Raw genomic sequence first — 16055 nt, forward strand, 5'->3', positions numbered from 1 at the left:
CATTACTGGCCTTTCCACTGCTTCCATTCTGACTTGCATTGCTGGTTCAGGCGTTAACTCCACATTTCCCCATTGTAACAATCCACAAACACGCACAATTTACCATAAAACATTATAAAATGTGAACGCTGTGATCATACGCATGGCATTTGCACTATGGTAATGTTTACACTCTCAAAATTAGCAGCTGAATGTACAGTACAATATCTTCATTAGTAAAATAAAACACACACACACACAAATTATCATTCAGTATCACAAAATGGAACATTGTGATCATGCATCATAAGCTATATGTTTTGGTAATGTTTACACTCTCAAAACCCTTAGTTAACCAAGTTTCACCAGCATCATCACTGCCAAGACTCATTCGTGAAATGATAGCTGGGAGCTACTAAAACCCTCACTGCCATTAGCTGCTAAATACAGTAAAACATAGTTCAGGGCTACTACTTTTGTAAAATTGTCTGTCGGGTGACGAGCGGACATACCGTATGTCGACTACAAAAAATTTCAACCTTCAGTCAACTTTGACTCGACCGAAATGGTCGAAAATCGCAATTGTAAGCTAAAACTCTTACATTCTAGTAATATTCAATAATTTACCTTCATCTTGCAACAAATTGGAAGTCTCTAACACAATACTTCGATTTATGGTGAATTTTTTAAAAAAACTTTTTCTTTATGTCCGCACGGTACCTCGGCCAAAAATTTCAGAAATTCTTTCGTCATTTTGTCGTAATTTTTGCACCGTTTTATATTAGCCGTTACATAAAGTTTTATATATGAAGATGTGCGCAATTTCATGTAAAATACAACAAAAAACAACCCATGGTTGTAGCTTTTATCAGTTTGGAAAAATTTTCATATAAATCACGATAAGTGCCAAAATTTCAACCTTTGGTCAACTTTGACGCGACCGAAATGGTCGAAAAATGCAATTGTAAGCTAAAACTCTTACATTCTAGTAATATTCAATCATTTACCTTCATTTTGCAATAAATTGGAAGTCTCTAGCACAACATTTCGATTTATGGTGAATTTTTGAAAAAATCTTTTTCCTTACGTCCGCACCAGAAATTCTTTCGTCAGGTTGTCGTAATGTTTGCACCATTTTATATTAGTTGTTACATAAAGTTTTATATATGAAAATGTGCGCAATTTCATGTAGAATACAACAGAAAATAACTCATGGTTGTAGCTTTTATCAGTTTTGAAATATTTTCATATAAATCACGATAAGTGCCAAAATTTCAACCTTCGGTCAACTTTAACTTGACCGAAATGGTCGAAAAATGCAATTATAAGCTAAAACTCTTACATCTAGTAATATTTAATCATGTACCTTCATTTTCCAACAAACTGGAAGTCTCTAGCACAATATTTTGATTTATGGTGAATAAAAAAAAATTTTTCCTTATGTCTGCGCGCAGTAACTCGGCCGAACATCTCAGAAATTCTTTCGTCACTTTGTCGTAATGTTTGCACCATTTTACATTAGTCGTTACATAAACTTTTATATATGAAAATTGCGCAATTTCATGTAGAATACAACAGAAAATAACTCATGGTTGTAGCTTTTATGTTTTGAAATATTTTCATATAAATCACGATAAGTGCTAAAATTTCAACCTTCGGTCAACTTTAACTCGACCGAAATGGTAAAAAAACGCAATTGTAAGCTAAAACTCTTACATTCTAGTAATATTCAATCATTTACCTTTATTTTGCAACAAATTGGAAGTCTCTAGCACAATATTTTGATTTATGGTGAAAAAAAAAAAAAAAAAAAAAAAAAAAATTAAATTACGTCCATGGCGTTATTTAATTCATGCATCATTTTGTGATAATATTTTCTGTGTTGCTTTGATTGTTTTACAATTTGTTATATACCAAATTCATTGCAATTTAGTGTACAGTACAAAGAAAAAAAAATAACTCATTAGCTTTAACCGTTTTGCTCACAGCGCGATTTGTATACAATTATATACGAAATTTTTTTTCGCGCTGTCATATATTTCAATATTTATGTATGATATGATATTTTTTTTCATTTCTGATGGTTGCATACTAAACTTCAGGCAATGGAAAAAAAAAAGGAGCCAAAATTTAACTCTTAATCTTAAAAACTAAGCGTGCTGTAATTTAAAAAAAAAAAACTATTTTTCCACTTCGGCACTAACTCCCAAATGCCGCCGGCATACGACAGACACTTTTGTAAATAGAGGCTCGGCGTTTAAGGGTTAAGTTGATTGAGGATGTAGTTATGTGTGTTTTAGAAAAATATGTGCTGATTTCATTATCACTTATACAGCACATGTCATATGAATCTATGAACCCTTCTATTTTACATCCTGCTCTATTTGAGCCTGTACAGTCCCACACAAGGTTGAGAGCATTAAAATCACCTACTATTAATGTAGGTTCCTTGCCATTATTAAGTAATTCTTTAAGTTTGTCGAAGTCATAATTTTTATTAGGTTGGTTGTATGAATTATAAATTACATAATTATAGTTTTTTATTCATATTCTAATACTCACTATTTGCAGATCAGTAAACTTTACTGGTACTTTGTCATAACATACTTTGTTATGTACATATATAGCATTACCTAAATTTCCTTCTTCCTATCTAGATGCAGATGCTAAGGTATAATTACCTATTGTTGATATTGTTTTGTTGACATTTTGTAAACATAATACCATTGGTTCATATTCTTTTAGTAATCTTTGTATTTCCCCTAGGTATTGGTTCGTATTCTTTTAGTAATCTTTGTATTTCTCCTAGGTGTAATCTGGTCTGCAAACCATTTACGTTCCATTGTATAATATAGCTACTGAAAATATTTTATTATAGCAGTCGTGTTTTACTCTCTTTTTTTGTATTATCAACTTGGATTTTTTCTAATAATTTACTCAACGACATTCATTTGTTTTTCTTTATAACATACCATATATTTTCGTGTAAAAGACAACCTTTAGATAAGACAAGGTAAAAAATTATGAAAAATTTTCATGAATTTATCTCATATCTGTAGTATAAGACGACTGCTAAATTAGATTACATTAATTGTGGGTTATCTGACATACAACTACCAGGGTCACTGACGCCGAATACTAAAAGTGATCTTGTCACTTTTATAGTATGTTATAAAAATTAAAAATAAAATTCTGCTAAACAGAACTACTTATAAATTTGATTAAAAAGAAAAAACAAAAAAGAAAACTAACTAAAATAAATAAATAAATATATAAAATTCTGCTAAAAAGAACTATTAATAAATTTGATCCGATAAAAACAATATAACTTAGGAAAAAAATATATTATATTAAGACAGCACAGCTGTCAAATATATTTGAGAAGACCAGCTTCTTTGATATTATTATTATTATTAAAATAGTTTAACCAGACCACTGAGCTGGCCATCAGCTCTCATAGGGCTGGCCCAAAGGATTAGGATGAAATGACAATCATGGCTAGAAGCCTAGCACTGGGACCTAATAGGTCACTTGTCAATGATGATGAACGAAAATGAAAATTAAATTAAAAGCTGTAAAAAGGCATATGCTTTCATACTGGAACACACTCACACAATAAATACATTTAAACTCATGCTTCCATACATTCTCACTAAAAAGGTATATCAAAATTCAAAATAAATTAAGTAAAATCATAAAATTTACTTGTTTTAAAATTCATTATACTGATTGATTGGTTTTTTTTTATATATTTTCCAATTAATTTGCAGCTTCTCATAAACATTAAAATGGGTGCTATTGAGAATGTTGAAGATTCTGACAAAATTTCTTCTATCGGTCTATTTCCAAAATTTGATAATCGCTGCAGGTTATATTTTGGACATTCACACAGTATATGCTTAACTGTTATCAGCACATTGCAATCTGGGTATTTGGGAAGAGGGCCACATGGACTGTTCATTAAGTGTCCATGTGTCAAACGAGTATGGCCTATTCGAAGATGTGTCAGAATTACTTGTGCTTGTCTCTCTCTCTGATATGACGAACTCCATTTTCCAACACTGGATTTTATCTGTTTTAATTTATTATTTTCAGGTTCTTCTTTCCATATATTTTGCCATGTTTTACAATGACTGTTTTTATATAACTTGTAATAAATACAAAATTAAATATAAAATCAATGCAGAATACTCACTCGTAATCCTGACTCTTCGTTCTATTCTTGTTTTCTCCCTCCTCCATTGAAGTCTTGCATTTTTTCCTCTCGACATGACGAGGTACAGGTGGAGGAGGGAGATGTGCGCCCTTACTGCAGATGGGCTGCCCTTGGGCTGCCCTTTGGCAGTCCGCTGCGCCCTCCAGTGTCCCTTGGGTAGGTGCACTCCAATATATGAACGCAGTGTGGTATTTGCGGCCACACTCCCCAATCCTGCGAAGTGCTACCTTGCAGGTGCGACAGACAAACCGGATGTCTCTTTTTCTGCCATTCATATGGCACACCCGGCACCGTTTCTGCTTACGCCCTTCTAGGGGCTCCAGTGTGTGATCCCCTGCCTGCAGCTGACACACAGGGTCCACTACCTGATGGGACATTGGAATGCGAAGGAGGGCGGCAGCAGGGACAGGCACAGCAGGGGCGGCATCATCAAGGGCGGCGGCAGCAGGGGCGGTGTCGGCAGGAGCAGGACGACCGAGGTTGGCCCTCCTAGCGACATCTGCCCTATCCTCTCGGGGCAGATCTGGAGCTCTGGGCAGGGGGTGGCGTTGGAAGGCCACTCCTCAGGATTAAAGTTTATGAGGGCATTCCCGGCCACCTCAACAAACTGGATGTGGGACAACCTCCAGGTGTCTGAATTGTACCCACAGTAGAGGATGTAGGCATTCTACAGGGCCAACTGCAGGATGTATTTGAGGAGCTTCTGTGTCCACCTCGTGGTTCTCCTGACGAAGGGATAATACTGGATGAGTTGATCAAAGAGATCAACTCCTCCCATGTGCCTACTGTAGTGCCCGATGACAGTAGGCCGTTGGACACGAAACTCCTCATACGTAACTCGGCCCTGCCGACGTGTCTTCTTCCGCTGAACGACCTCTTCTTGGATGGGCTCATGACTGGTCGTAATCATGGGCACGAGTCGGACCCCCTTCCAGCCGATGACGAAGACATCTCCCTTCCGCCGCCACTCTGTCTCTCCTCTTGCCAGATGTTGCGGCTGGCTAGTGAACCTCTTGAGGACATTCGGGGCCCACGCACCAACCGAAGGGTAGCACTGACATGCACACCTGCTTCATACATTTCCTGGGCCAGGGATACCGAGTTATAATAATTATCCATAAACAGGTGGTATCCCTGGTTACGGAAATGATCCACAAGACTGAAGACAGTGTCACGCAGTGTGGAGAAAACCCCAGAATATACAGAGAAGTCAACAACGTATCCAGTGTTGGATTCCGTAATAAAAAATAACTTCACACCATATTTCTTTGGCTTCTTGGGGTTGTACACTTTTATACTTAGACGCCCTTTGTATGGCATCATCCCCTCATCCAAAGAAAGGTTCTTGGAAGGAACCACGAGAAACTGGCACCATTCACTAATGTACTCCAACACTGGGTGGACTAAGATGAGGTGATCTGGGTTATTCCGGGGTATGGCCCTTTGGTTGAGGGCGTTGAAATACCTGTCCAACGCCAGGAAACTATCATGGGGCATAATAAGTTAAGTATACCTTAGTTTTACCAGACCACTTGAGCTGATTAACAGCTCTCCTAGGGCTGGCCCAAAGGATTAGACTTATTTTACGTGGCTAAGAACCAATTGGTTACTTAGCAACGGGACCTACAGCTTATTGTGGAATCCGAACCACATTATAGCAAGAAATGAATTTCTATCACCAGAAATAAATTCCTCTAACTCTTCACCAGCCGGCCAGGGAATCGAACTCCGGCCCAGCGAGTGCCAGTCTGCAGCTCTACTGACTCACCCAACGAAGAGCTCATGCCGGGCACACTGGGCGTACTCAAAAAAAAATTCCGCCTCCAATATTGCCTGACGTCGGCAGCAGGCATCAATCCAAAAAAAATGTAGAGCCCCAAAAAATACGCCATGTCCGTGAGGTTGCAGCCCCGCCAGCGATATGACAACGTTGTCTGCAGTTCCTCACGGCAGTACCAAGTGTAATCCGCCGTCTCTGCAACGAGGTATTCCAGCAATTCCCGCATAAGGAAGAGCTGAATGAACCCCAGTGCAGTGAGAGGCACAGGGATGGTCAGTCCAGGTGCTGCTGTGAATGAGTGCATGTTAGGTGGGGTGGGGTGCTCCAACCACCCCTCATCACTTTCGGACGAACGGCCTTCACCTAGGCTGCCGCAACGTTGCGACCTTCTAAGGGCAAGACTTCGCCGCCCATCTCCTTCACTTTCTGTCTCGTCCCCACTAGCCACAATCGGTGCCTCCTCCTCCTCCTCAGACTCCCTCATAAGCACTGAAACCACTAAACTCGAGTTCACTTTCATGCTGCGGCTCTCGTACGGACATTGGGGGCAAATACTCGTCATCACTGACATCAAGCGTGATGTCCTCGTCACTAGATGACCAACTGCCATCAAAATGAGGACTTTCTACCTGGTCTTGATCGAGCTCCAACAAGTACTCATCAATGTCCTTTTGTTGGAGGCCTCCCAAAAGTTTACGAATGCCTCTCAGGACACCTCGATGTTTCCTAGGGGTCATAAAAGGCACGGTATGACCCTTGGTCCCTTTCGGGTGGCCGTACAACATGGCGTTGAAAAGATGGGTCACCTTGGGTGCTTGGTCCCTCTCCAGCATCCAAATCGAAAACGCGCCTCACATGCTCACTACCGACAGGCAATACGCGCCTTTCACAGTCCTGACGACGTTGGGACATCTCTGCAAACGTCCTACTGTGTCACAACACGCTAACATTTGCACAAGTTCGGCAGAACACGAATGCGTTGAGAAATCGCTCTCTGACGATGCATCGCTGATGCTTTGTAGTGTGAGAAGAAAAAAATTCGTGCATGCACAGCTGGGTCACGCTTGTAAACAAAACAACAGCGTGGTCCGTGAACTCCCAGCATCCCTCAAGGCGTGTGATTTAAAATTTTCTGCAAACTAGGCCTATAAGTATTTTTTCGTGAATATTTAAAAAGACTTTTTGTAGTAGACGTATTTTACGTCCACTCGGCACCCAACAGACAATTTTTGTCGACGTAAAATACGTCCAGTCGGCATTAAAGGGTTAAGTGAGGGCACTGAAATGAAGGGCTAGTGAGCATTGTGCCATTCAAGAGTCGTATTGGTAGCATGCCAACCAGGCCAATGGCCTCCATCATTTGTAACCATAGTAGCCAGGAACAGTTAAGATCATCAGGGCAGGGCATATCCCATCCATGTGACCTGAGGGGGCTTCGCCTGATCCCCTTGATAAATGGACAAGGGCTACAGCATCAAGGACGGGCGCAGCTAAAAAATGAAGTTCAGGTATTGAGAACTGGGACTGAACGTTGGCAGCAGGATCAGCCCAAGTAGAGAGGTGGCAGACATTATGAAGAGAAGAAAAATGGACTTATTGTGCATACGAGACAACATGGAAAGCCAACAAAGCAAGGGAGACTGGCAGTGGTTACAAGATATTTTACAGTAATGCCGAGAGAGGAAGGAGTAGAGTGGAGTTTTTCTTAGCAAGGAAATGAAAGACAATGTTGTAGAGGTGGAGGAAGGAGTGGAGTGGGAGTTTTTCCTGGCAAGGAAATGAAAGAAAATGTCATAGAGGTGGAAAAGAAAAGTTCTGGAGTAATAAAATTAAAGTTGTACAGTGGGGGACATGTTCTAAATATAACAGGCACTTATGCCCACATACATTCTAGAACATATGCCCAAAGGATACATGTTCTAGAAAGAGATGGACGAAATTACATCATCAATAAATTTAGAAGAAATATTTGTTATCAGAGATGCAAATTGCTACAAAGAGTGTAACTGTGAAAATATCAGTAGGATCCATGGAGGACATATGGGAGAAATGGATGATGACGGAAATCAATCAAATAGTATATATTGCAGCAGCCTTTGATATGACTATCAACACTTTCTTTAAAAATTACAATTATGCAACATATAGTTGAGGAGGGAATCAGACACTGATTTTGCTGACGTTCAGAAACAGCCATCTAACAAAACTGAAAAACTGCAAGGTAATAAAAGGGGATTGTGTTAGTACGCAGCATAGATTTGTGGTGTCAGACTTTTTGACAAGACAAGCTGGAGGGGGAGGAAGGACAGTACAACCAAAGATACAGTGGTGGAAACTAGATGACCAAAAGATGAGAGGAATATTTAAGGAACTGGTACTCAGTAGCATCAGATTACATGAGGACATAAACACCTGGTGGATAGAAAACAGCACTATGCTTTTTAGAAGTGAAGAAGAGTTATTGAGAAAGACATCTTGGTAGAGGTCCAACCAATCAAAAGGAGATCAGATGGTGGAGTCACGATACACAGCAAACAATCAAGAAAAGGAGGCACCTATGATCAGAATGATTCTGAGGAGAATAAATTGGCTTGGAAAAAAAAAAAAAGCAAAGAAGGCTGTAGCAAGAGAAACGACGAATGTAATGAATGAGTTGTATCAGAAAATGGAAACACTAGAAAGGCAGAGTTTGTATACAAGATACCAAACAGAAGAGATAATGCAACAAAAAATCTGATGCACATCAAGCAAATCAGATAACTATGGAAGAGGTTTGCCAAAGGAGGAAAGTATAAGAGCAAGATGGAAAGAATATTCTGAAAAGTAATTAAATGATCAAAACCCCAAAAGAATAGCAGATGATGGCAACCCACAAGTCAGAGCAGTTACAAACATCAGCAGACAAGTAAAAAGGGCACTAGAATAAATGAAGTGAGGAAAAGCAGTAGGACCTGATGGTATACCAATTGAAGCTTGGAAATGTTTGGGAGAGGAAGGAATTGATATATTGAGGGACCTAATGTGTAAGATGTACCGTCAAGGACGAATACCGAATAGCTGGAGAAACAGCCTAATAGTCCCAATGTATAAAGAAAATGGCGAAATACAAACTGCTCCAATTACCGATGGATAAAAGTGATATCACATACAATGAAGATCTATGAAAAAATTGCTGAAGAAAGAAGGGAAACAACAGTAAGAAAGGAACAGTTTGGGTTCATGCCAAGGAGGGGTACAGTGGATGCCATATTTGCTTAAGACAAACTATGGAGAAGTATAGGAACAAATAGAAAGAACTTCACTTGGCAGTAATTGACTTAGAAAACACATACGACTGTATTCAAAAGCAAGTGGAATTTACAATAAATGAAGTCAGGGCCATCAAGCCCCCCAGGATCAAAAATTCAGTTTTTCACTTGTTACTACTAACAAGTTTCTCAGATAAAAATATCACATCAGTACAACTCTGGATATCAAGAACATTTGACCTTAAGCCTAAAATATTTGAGTAAAGTGCTCAGTAACTTTTCTTACGGTAATGTGTACCAGAGTTAAGTCCAGTGTTTCCTTAAACAGATTAAATTAACCCTTAAACGCCTACTGGACATATCATACGTCGACTAAAATTGTGTGTTGGGTGCCAAGTGGAAATATTTTCATATAAATCACGATAAGTGCCAAAATTTCAACCTTCGGTCAACTTTGACTCGACCGAAATGGTAAAAAAACGCAATTGTAAGCTAAAACTCTTACATTCTAGTAATATTCAATCATTTACCTTCATTTTGCAACAAATTGGAAGTCTCTAGCACAATATTTCGATTTATGGTGAATTTTTGAAAAAACTTTTTCCTTACATCCGCGCCAGAAATTCTTTCGTCACGTCGTAATGTTTGCACTGTTTTATATTAGTCGTTACATAAAGTTTTATGTATGGAAATGTGCGCAATTTCATGTAGAATACAACAGAAAATAACTCATGGTTGTAGCTTTTATCAGTTTTGAAATATTTTCATATAAATCACGATAAGTGCCAAAATTTCAACCTTCGGTCAACTTTAACCCGACCGAAATGGTCAAAAAACGCAATTATAAGCTAAAACTCTTACATTCTAGTAATATTCAATCATGTACCTTCATTTTGCAACAAACTGGAAGTCTCTAGCACAATATTTTGATTTATGGTGAATTTCTGAAAAAATAAAAAACTTTTTCCTTACGTCTGCGCGCTGTAACTCGGCCGAACATCTCAGAAATTCTTTCGTCATGTTGTCGTAATGTTTGCATCGTTTTACATTAGTCGTTACATAAACTTTTATATATGGAAATGTGCACAATTTCATGTAGAATACAACAGAAGATAGCTCATGGTTGTAGCTTTTATCAGTTTTGAAATATTTTCACAATCACGATAACTGCCAAAATTTCAACCTTTGGTCAACTTTAACTCGACCGAAATGGTAAAAAAAAAACGCAATTGTAAGCTAAAACTCTTACATTCTAGTAATATTCAATCCTGTACCTTCATTTTGCAATAAATTGGAAGTCTCTAGCACAATATTTTGATTTATGGTGAATTTTTAAAAAAAACATTTTCCTTACGTCTGCACGGTAACTCGGCCAAACATCTCAGAAATTCCTTCGTCTCGTTGTCGTAATATTTGCACCGTTTTATATTAGTCGTTACATAAACTTTTATATATGAAAATGGGCGCAATTTCATGTACAATACAACAGAAAATAACTCTTGGTTGTAGCTTTTATCAGTTTTGAAATATTTTCATATAAATCACGATAAATAAAAAAATTCTACCTTTGGTCAACTTTAACGCGACCGAAATGGTCGAAAACTGCAATTGTAAGCTAAAACACTTACAGTCTAGTAATATTCAATCAATTAGCTTCATTTTTCAACAAACGGGAAGTCTCTAGCACAATATTTTGATTTATGGTGAATTTTTGAAAAAATCATTTTTTTACGTCCGCACATTACGAATTCATGCATCATTTTGTGATAATATTTTCTCTGTGTTGCTTTGATCGTTTTACAATTTGTTACATACCAAAATCATCGCAATTTAGTGTACAATACAACTAAAAAAAATTAACTCATTAGCTTTAACCGTTGTGCTTACAGCGCGATTTGTATACAATTGTTTTTTTTTTTTGCTGTCATATATTCCAATATTTATATATGATAATGATATTTTTTTCATTTCTGATGGTTGCATACTAAACTTCAGGCAAAAAAAAAAAAAAAAAAAAAAAAAAAAAAAAAACCAAAAATGAACTCTTAATCTTAAAGACTAAGCGTGCTGTGATTTTTTGAAAAAAAATTTTTTCCGCTTCGGCGCTAACTCACAGAACGCCGCCGGCATACGGGAGACGTTTTTGTAAATAGAGGCTCGGCGTTTAAGGGTTAACACAAAATTAGGAGCAAATCTAATAATATAAAAAATCAACATGGTAAAAATTGACATGACAACAAACAATGTAATCAACAACAGTATTAATGTTATTTACAATGTTTTCATTACAAGGATGTTTAAAATTGACCATCGGTCCCTAAAAAAAAAGTGCAAAAAGCAACAGATTGACAAGGTGGAGCTGGGACACCTTGCAAGGCAAAGGTTTGCCACATCAACTGGGGCCGGGCTGTCAGGATGGATTTAGAAAAATATTCCAATTAAATTATCACTGTTATGATGCAAATGTGCCAAATGTTGTGATTTATAATCACTATCCTTACCTCAGAGGAAGCTTTCCATCGAATAATATTCTCTGTTTCCTGCTGCAACTTCTTATGAATAGTCACTACTTCTTCTCCAGCCTCTTTACTAGCTGTTGGAATAAAACATTTAAAACAATATTCAGGATTTCTAGTGAACATCACATTGCTTTACTTGTACTTATACCTAAGAGTACAGAAAGACAACATTCAATTCTGATATATCTACTGGAGTTCGTGCAGTGCTGTCCATATCAGAATGAGATAAACCTAGATGTGGGGGGGGGGAAAGCACATCCTGACTCACTAAAGCCAACATTTTGCTGATCCCTAAAATCATCATACATAAATGATAAGTGCTAAAATGAAAACCTATATTTTCATTATTCTAGATTCTTGTTTTTTTTAATATATTCAGTATCATTTGATTATTAATACAGGTGTAACTTGCACATTTCTTTTTTAATCTTCATAAAATAATAACTACGTTCTTTGGTATTCTACTCCTGACTTTGATACTCTTCTGCTGATGGTATATACTGTATGCAGTTGCATCACTGCCTTATGAAAATACTTAAAGAGACATTTGGTTTTGTTTGCAGGCAATTTCTCAGCCTTAATAACTTTTTTTTACCGAGAGTTCAAATCTTGCTGGAATGAATTAGCCTGTTGCTAAAAAGTGCAAGTTATACTCAACTAATCATGAGGACAAGCCTTCCTTATATTAAAATCTGTATGCCTCATGAATGAAGTAACAAACATTAACAGTTGTAAACATGTTGCTTTACATCCTAATTAAACCAGTCCTCTAAGAGAAATTTTCATTTCAACAACCAATGCTGGTACACTCAAGATATTTCTTCATTTTTCTGATTTCAAGAGCAACTAGTAAACAAATGCCAACAACTGACTGAATGATTTTCTACTTAGGCTTCATGACAGTAATGGTTACCGATGCTGGCATCAACTGAAAAACTATTTATACTACTGTATATTCTTAATAGCCAGATAATTAATAATATAAGAAACAAGAGCTTATGTAGAAAGAAGATTCTAAAAAACAGCGCCACAGGCATAATTTACCAAATCTCCACGTTTCACAGGGGTAATGATTAATAAGAACCCAAGACCAGGGTGTTCAACTCACCAAATGCTTCACTCAAGAGGCCCAAACAATCATCACAAAATGACTGGTAATCATTAACAACAGAGTCCTTGCATTAGATGAGAGTATCCTTTGCTTAATTGGAATAATCTTGTCATAAAACTCCATCATTCCTTTCATTTTGTTTGGATTATCCAAATCCCAGCATTTATCCCATATGACGAATCAAGTTATTATGAGAGAAAAACCCTCAAACAAAAATGGATATCACCCCCAGAGTAGTTCACCTGCAGCTTGACTCGCTAGTCTCCTTGCCTCACCATAACCAAGAACTTCACATGCTGGGACTCAATAAAATTCTATTTGCATTTCTCTGCTTCCATATCATGAAGCCACTGAAAACTTTCAAAATCAAAGAATTGGCTAATTATTATTATTAAAGTACTAACTATTTCAAGGCCCATAACACACTCCTTTGTTAATATAACTAATGAGCTAGGCTTCTGATTAATGTGAAACCGAAACCACCAGAGTTCGAGACACCGACCTAATGAAGAAAAATGGAATCAAGCATCTACTCCGCATTATTGTCTTACTTTATATCGACAAATGTTATCTCAATTTGGTGGGCATGGTGAGAAAGAAAATTAAGACCTGGCAACTAGGCGCAGAATGACGTGTGTCGACCATGATGTGGGGCCCCGTGACGTTTACACCTGCCACGGCCTCATTTCTGTATGGTTATCAAATAATATATAAGTTGAAGTGAATTATACTGCTCTTTGATGGAGTCTAAAGATACTGTTTAGTTATCATGTTTGAATAAACTCATTTTTAGCCTAACTTGTTTATTGTTTAATTTATAGGTAATTCTTACGAAAAACAAGACAACAATAAGCTGAAGACTGGATTGAGTAGGTTGGTATCATGTCATGTTTAAGGGCGTACCATCACGGACATGTATAGTTGAATATTATGCATTATCAGACTCTCTCTCTCTCTCTCTATATATATATATAATATATATATCGATAGATAATTGCACGAGAACAAATATTTTTTTACCCAAACAGACCGTATGACCGAGTTACTGATGTCATGGATATGACAAGGAATGCCGTTCGTCAGATGGTCAGGCGCACCACACATTCACGGCCAATTGCAGGACAACCAACTCCACCACCATCACCAGTCCCATCACCATCACCACCCTCATCGCCAGCACTATCAATAGCTCCATCGCCACCAAGAGCTCCATCGCCATCACCATTATCACCGCCCTCATCAGATTCAGTACAGTCTCATTCCACACAGCCAGCTGAAGATGTGTTCGACTCTTTTACCATCGGTACAATTTGTCAATATGTTCACAACAAGTTCTTGTCAAAGGACACCTTTACAATTACTACTCTGATAAGAGAACTCAAGAAGGAAGGAATATTACCTGAAGGCACATCGAAAACTTCGTTTTGGAGAGTACATCACAAAATGGGATTTCGATATAAGACAACACAGTGAAAAATGTATGCTAGAAAAGAGTCCTTAGACATAGTATGCAAAAGGATCCGTGCTCTCAGGGCTCTCAAACAGTCTCGTGAGGAAAAAGTAAGTTTATCTTAGTTTAACCAGACCACTGAGCTGATTAACAGCTCTCCTAGGGCTGGCCCGAAGGGTTAGATTTATTTTTATGTGGCTAAGAACCAATTGGTTAACTAGCAACGGGACCTACAGCTTATTGTGGAATCCGAACTACATTATAGCGAGAAATGAATTTTTATCACCAGAAACAAATTTCTTGTTCTTTGCTGGCCGGTCGGAGATTCGAACTCGCAACCAACAGAGTGGTAGCTGAGAACGGAACCCGCCCACCCAGCGAGGGACTGTCTCGTGAGGAAGGAAGACAGGTGGTCTATTTAGACGAGACATGGTTCACTACAAGGATGAGCCACAACAAAGAATGGGTGGACACAACTCAACCATCCACAACTACCACATATAGCCGACAGGTTCCGCCAGGAGATGGTGAACGCTTTGTCGTGGTAGCAGCTGGTACCAACAAGGGCTTTATTGAAGATTCATTCCTTTGCTATACAGCAAAGAATAGTAGTGGGGACTACCATGGCGAAATGAACGCCAAACGCTTCGAGCGATGGCTGACAACCAAATTACTACCATCATTAGAAGAGCCATCAGTTCTCGTCATCGACAACGCTCCTTACCACAGTCACCTTACAGAGGAGAGCCACTGTCCAACTACTGGCACCTAAAAAGGTGATCTAATAAATTGGTTGCAGCAGCGCAATATGGTTTGTATTTGTGAAGGAATAAAGATGAAATAAATACACAAAAATACAATTCTGCCCATTTAATCCCAAAGAAATCATATTCAGCAACTGAGCAGCTCAACTCTTATCACTGACTTGAGTTGCTGAAGATGTAATGGTCCTAGAGCTAAGGCCACTGCTCTTCCATAAAGAACTTAATAACTTTTGATCATCTTGGTGGAACCATACATCACTTACAATGAATGCACAGTTCATGAGATTCAATAATATGGTACTGAGACAAGGACATGTAGGCATTGCACAACTTTACCACCATGAATAAGCAGGTGCAAAGTTAACTACAAAAAATATACAGAATGTACATAACTTGATACTGTATACCGTATGCTAAAAAAGGCAAGACAGGTAAGCCTAAGCACCAAAATAAGACATCACCAAGGAATTACCAAGTGGTGGAATACGGATTACTTTAGGGTTATTTGATAAATTACCTCAAGAGCAAACTTCAAGGTCTCATATAAAAATGATAAGCAAGCTTAGAATGAACTTGTTCCTTTCCAACAATCATGTAAACTTGTTCAACCTCAAGTATCCACTATTGGTAGTTCGTTTATATTTTGGTCATTTTTTTTATCTCCAAATGCCCATTAAAATTAATATGCTATTGAACAAAGGGGCCTGAGTACATTCTTAACAAATATGGCCAATTTTCAATTTCATTCATTACAACATGGAATAACTATATCATCCAACTTACCATCATTCCAAGAGGTAGGTTCCATAGTTCTAACTTCTACCCTATTTGATGGACGTTGGACATAGGTATTCTGGTGTGTAATATATTGTGTTCTATTGTGCAAAGACATCTGTAAAAATGACAAAACAATAGTTATGAATTTTCCAGATTTGAAAAAAAAAGTCAAATTTGAATATTGAGCAAAATATGCACAAATTATTTCAGC

At 37.9% G+C, this 16055-nt stretch overlaps 1 protein-coding gene across 1 annotated transcript in view; it reads right to left on the minus strand.

The window, feature by feature from the left end:
• Positions 1–16055, minus strand: part of LOC136833711 (synaptonemal complex protein 1-like) — a 378221-nt gene that overhangs the window by 346612 nt on the left and 15554 nt on the right. Inside the window, exons 2-3 of the mRNA XM_067095919.1 lie at positions 15851–15959; positions 11725–11816 (exon numbers count right to left, since the gene is read on the minus strand). Coding sequence (XP_066952020.1) covers positions 11725–11816; positions 15851–15959 — 201 coding nt within the window. The remainder of the gene's footprint in view (positions 1–11724; positions 11817–15850; positions 15960–16055) is intronic.

This window comes from Macrobrachium rosenbergii, chromosome 4, assembly GCF_040412425.1.
Source record: "Macrobrachium rosenbergii isolate ZJJX-2024 chromosome 4, ASM4041242v1, whole genome shotgun sequence".
In the NCBI taxonomy this organism is placed as follows: domain Eukaryota; kingdom Metazoa; phylum Arthropoda; class Malacostraca; order Decapoda; family Palaemonidae; genus Macrobrachium; species Macrobrachium rosenbergii.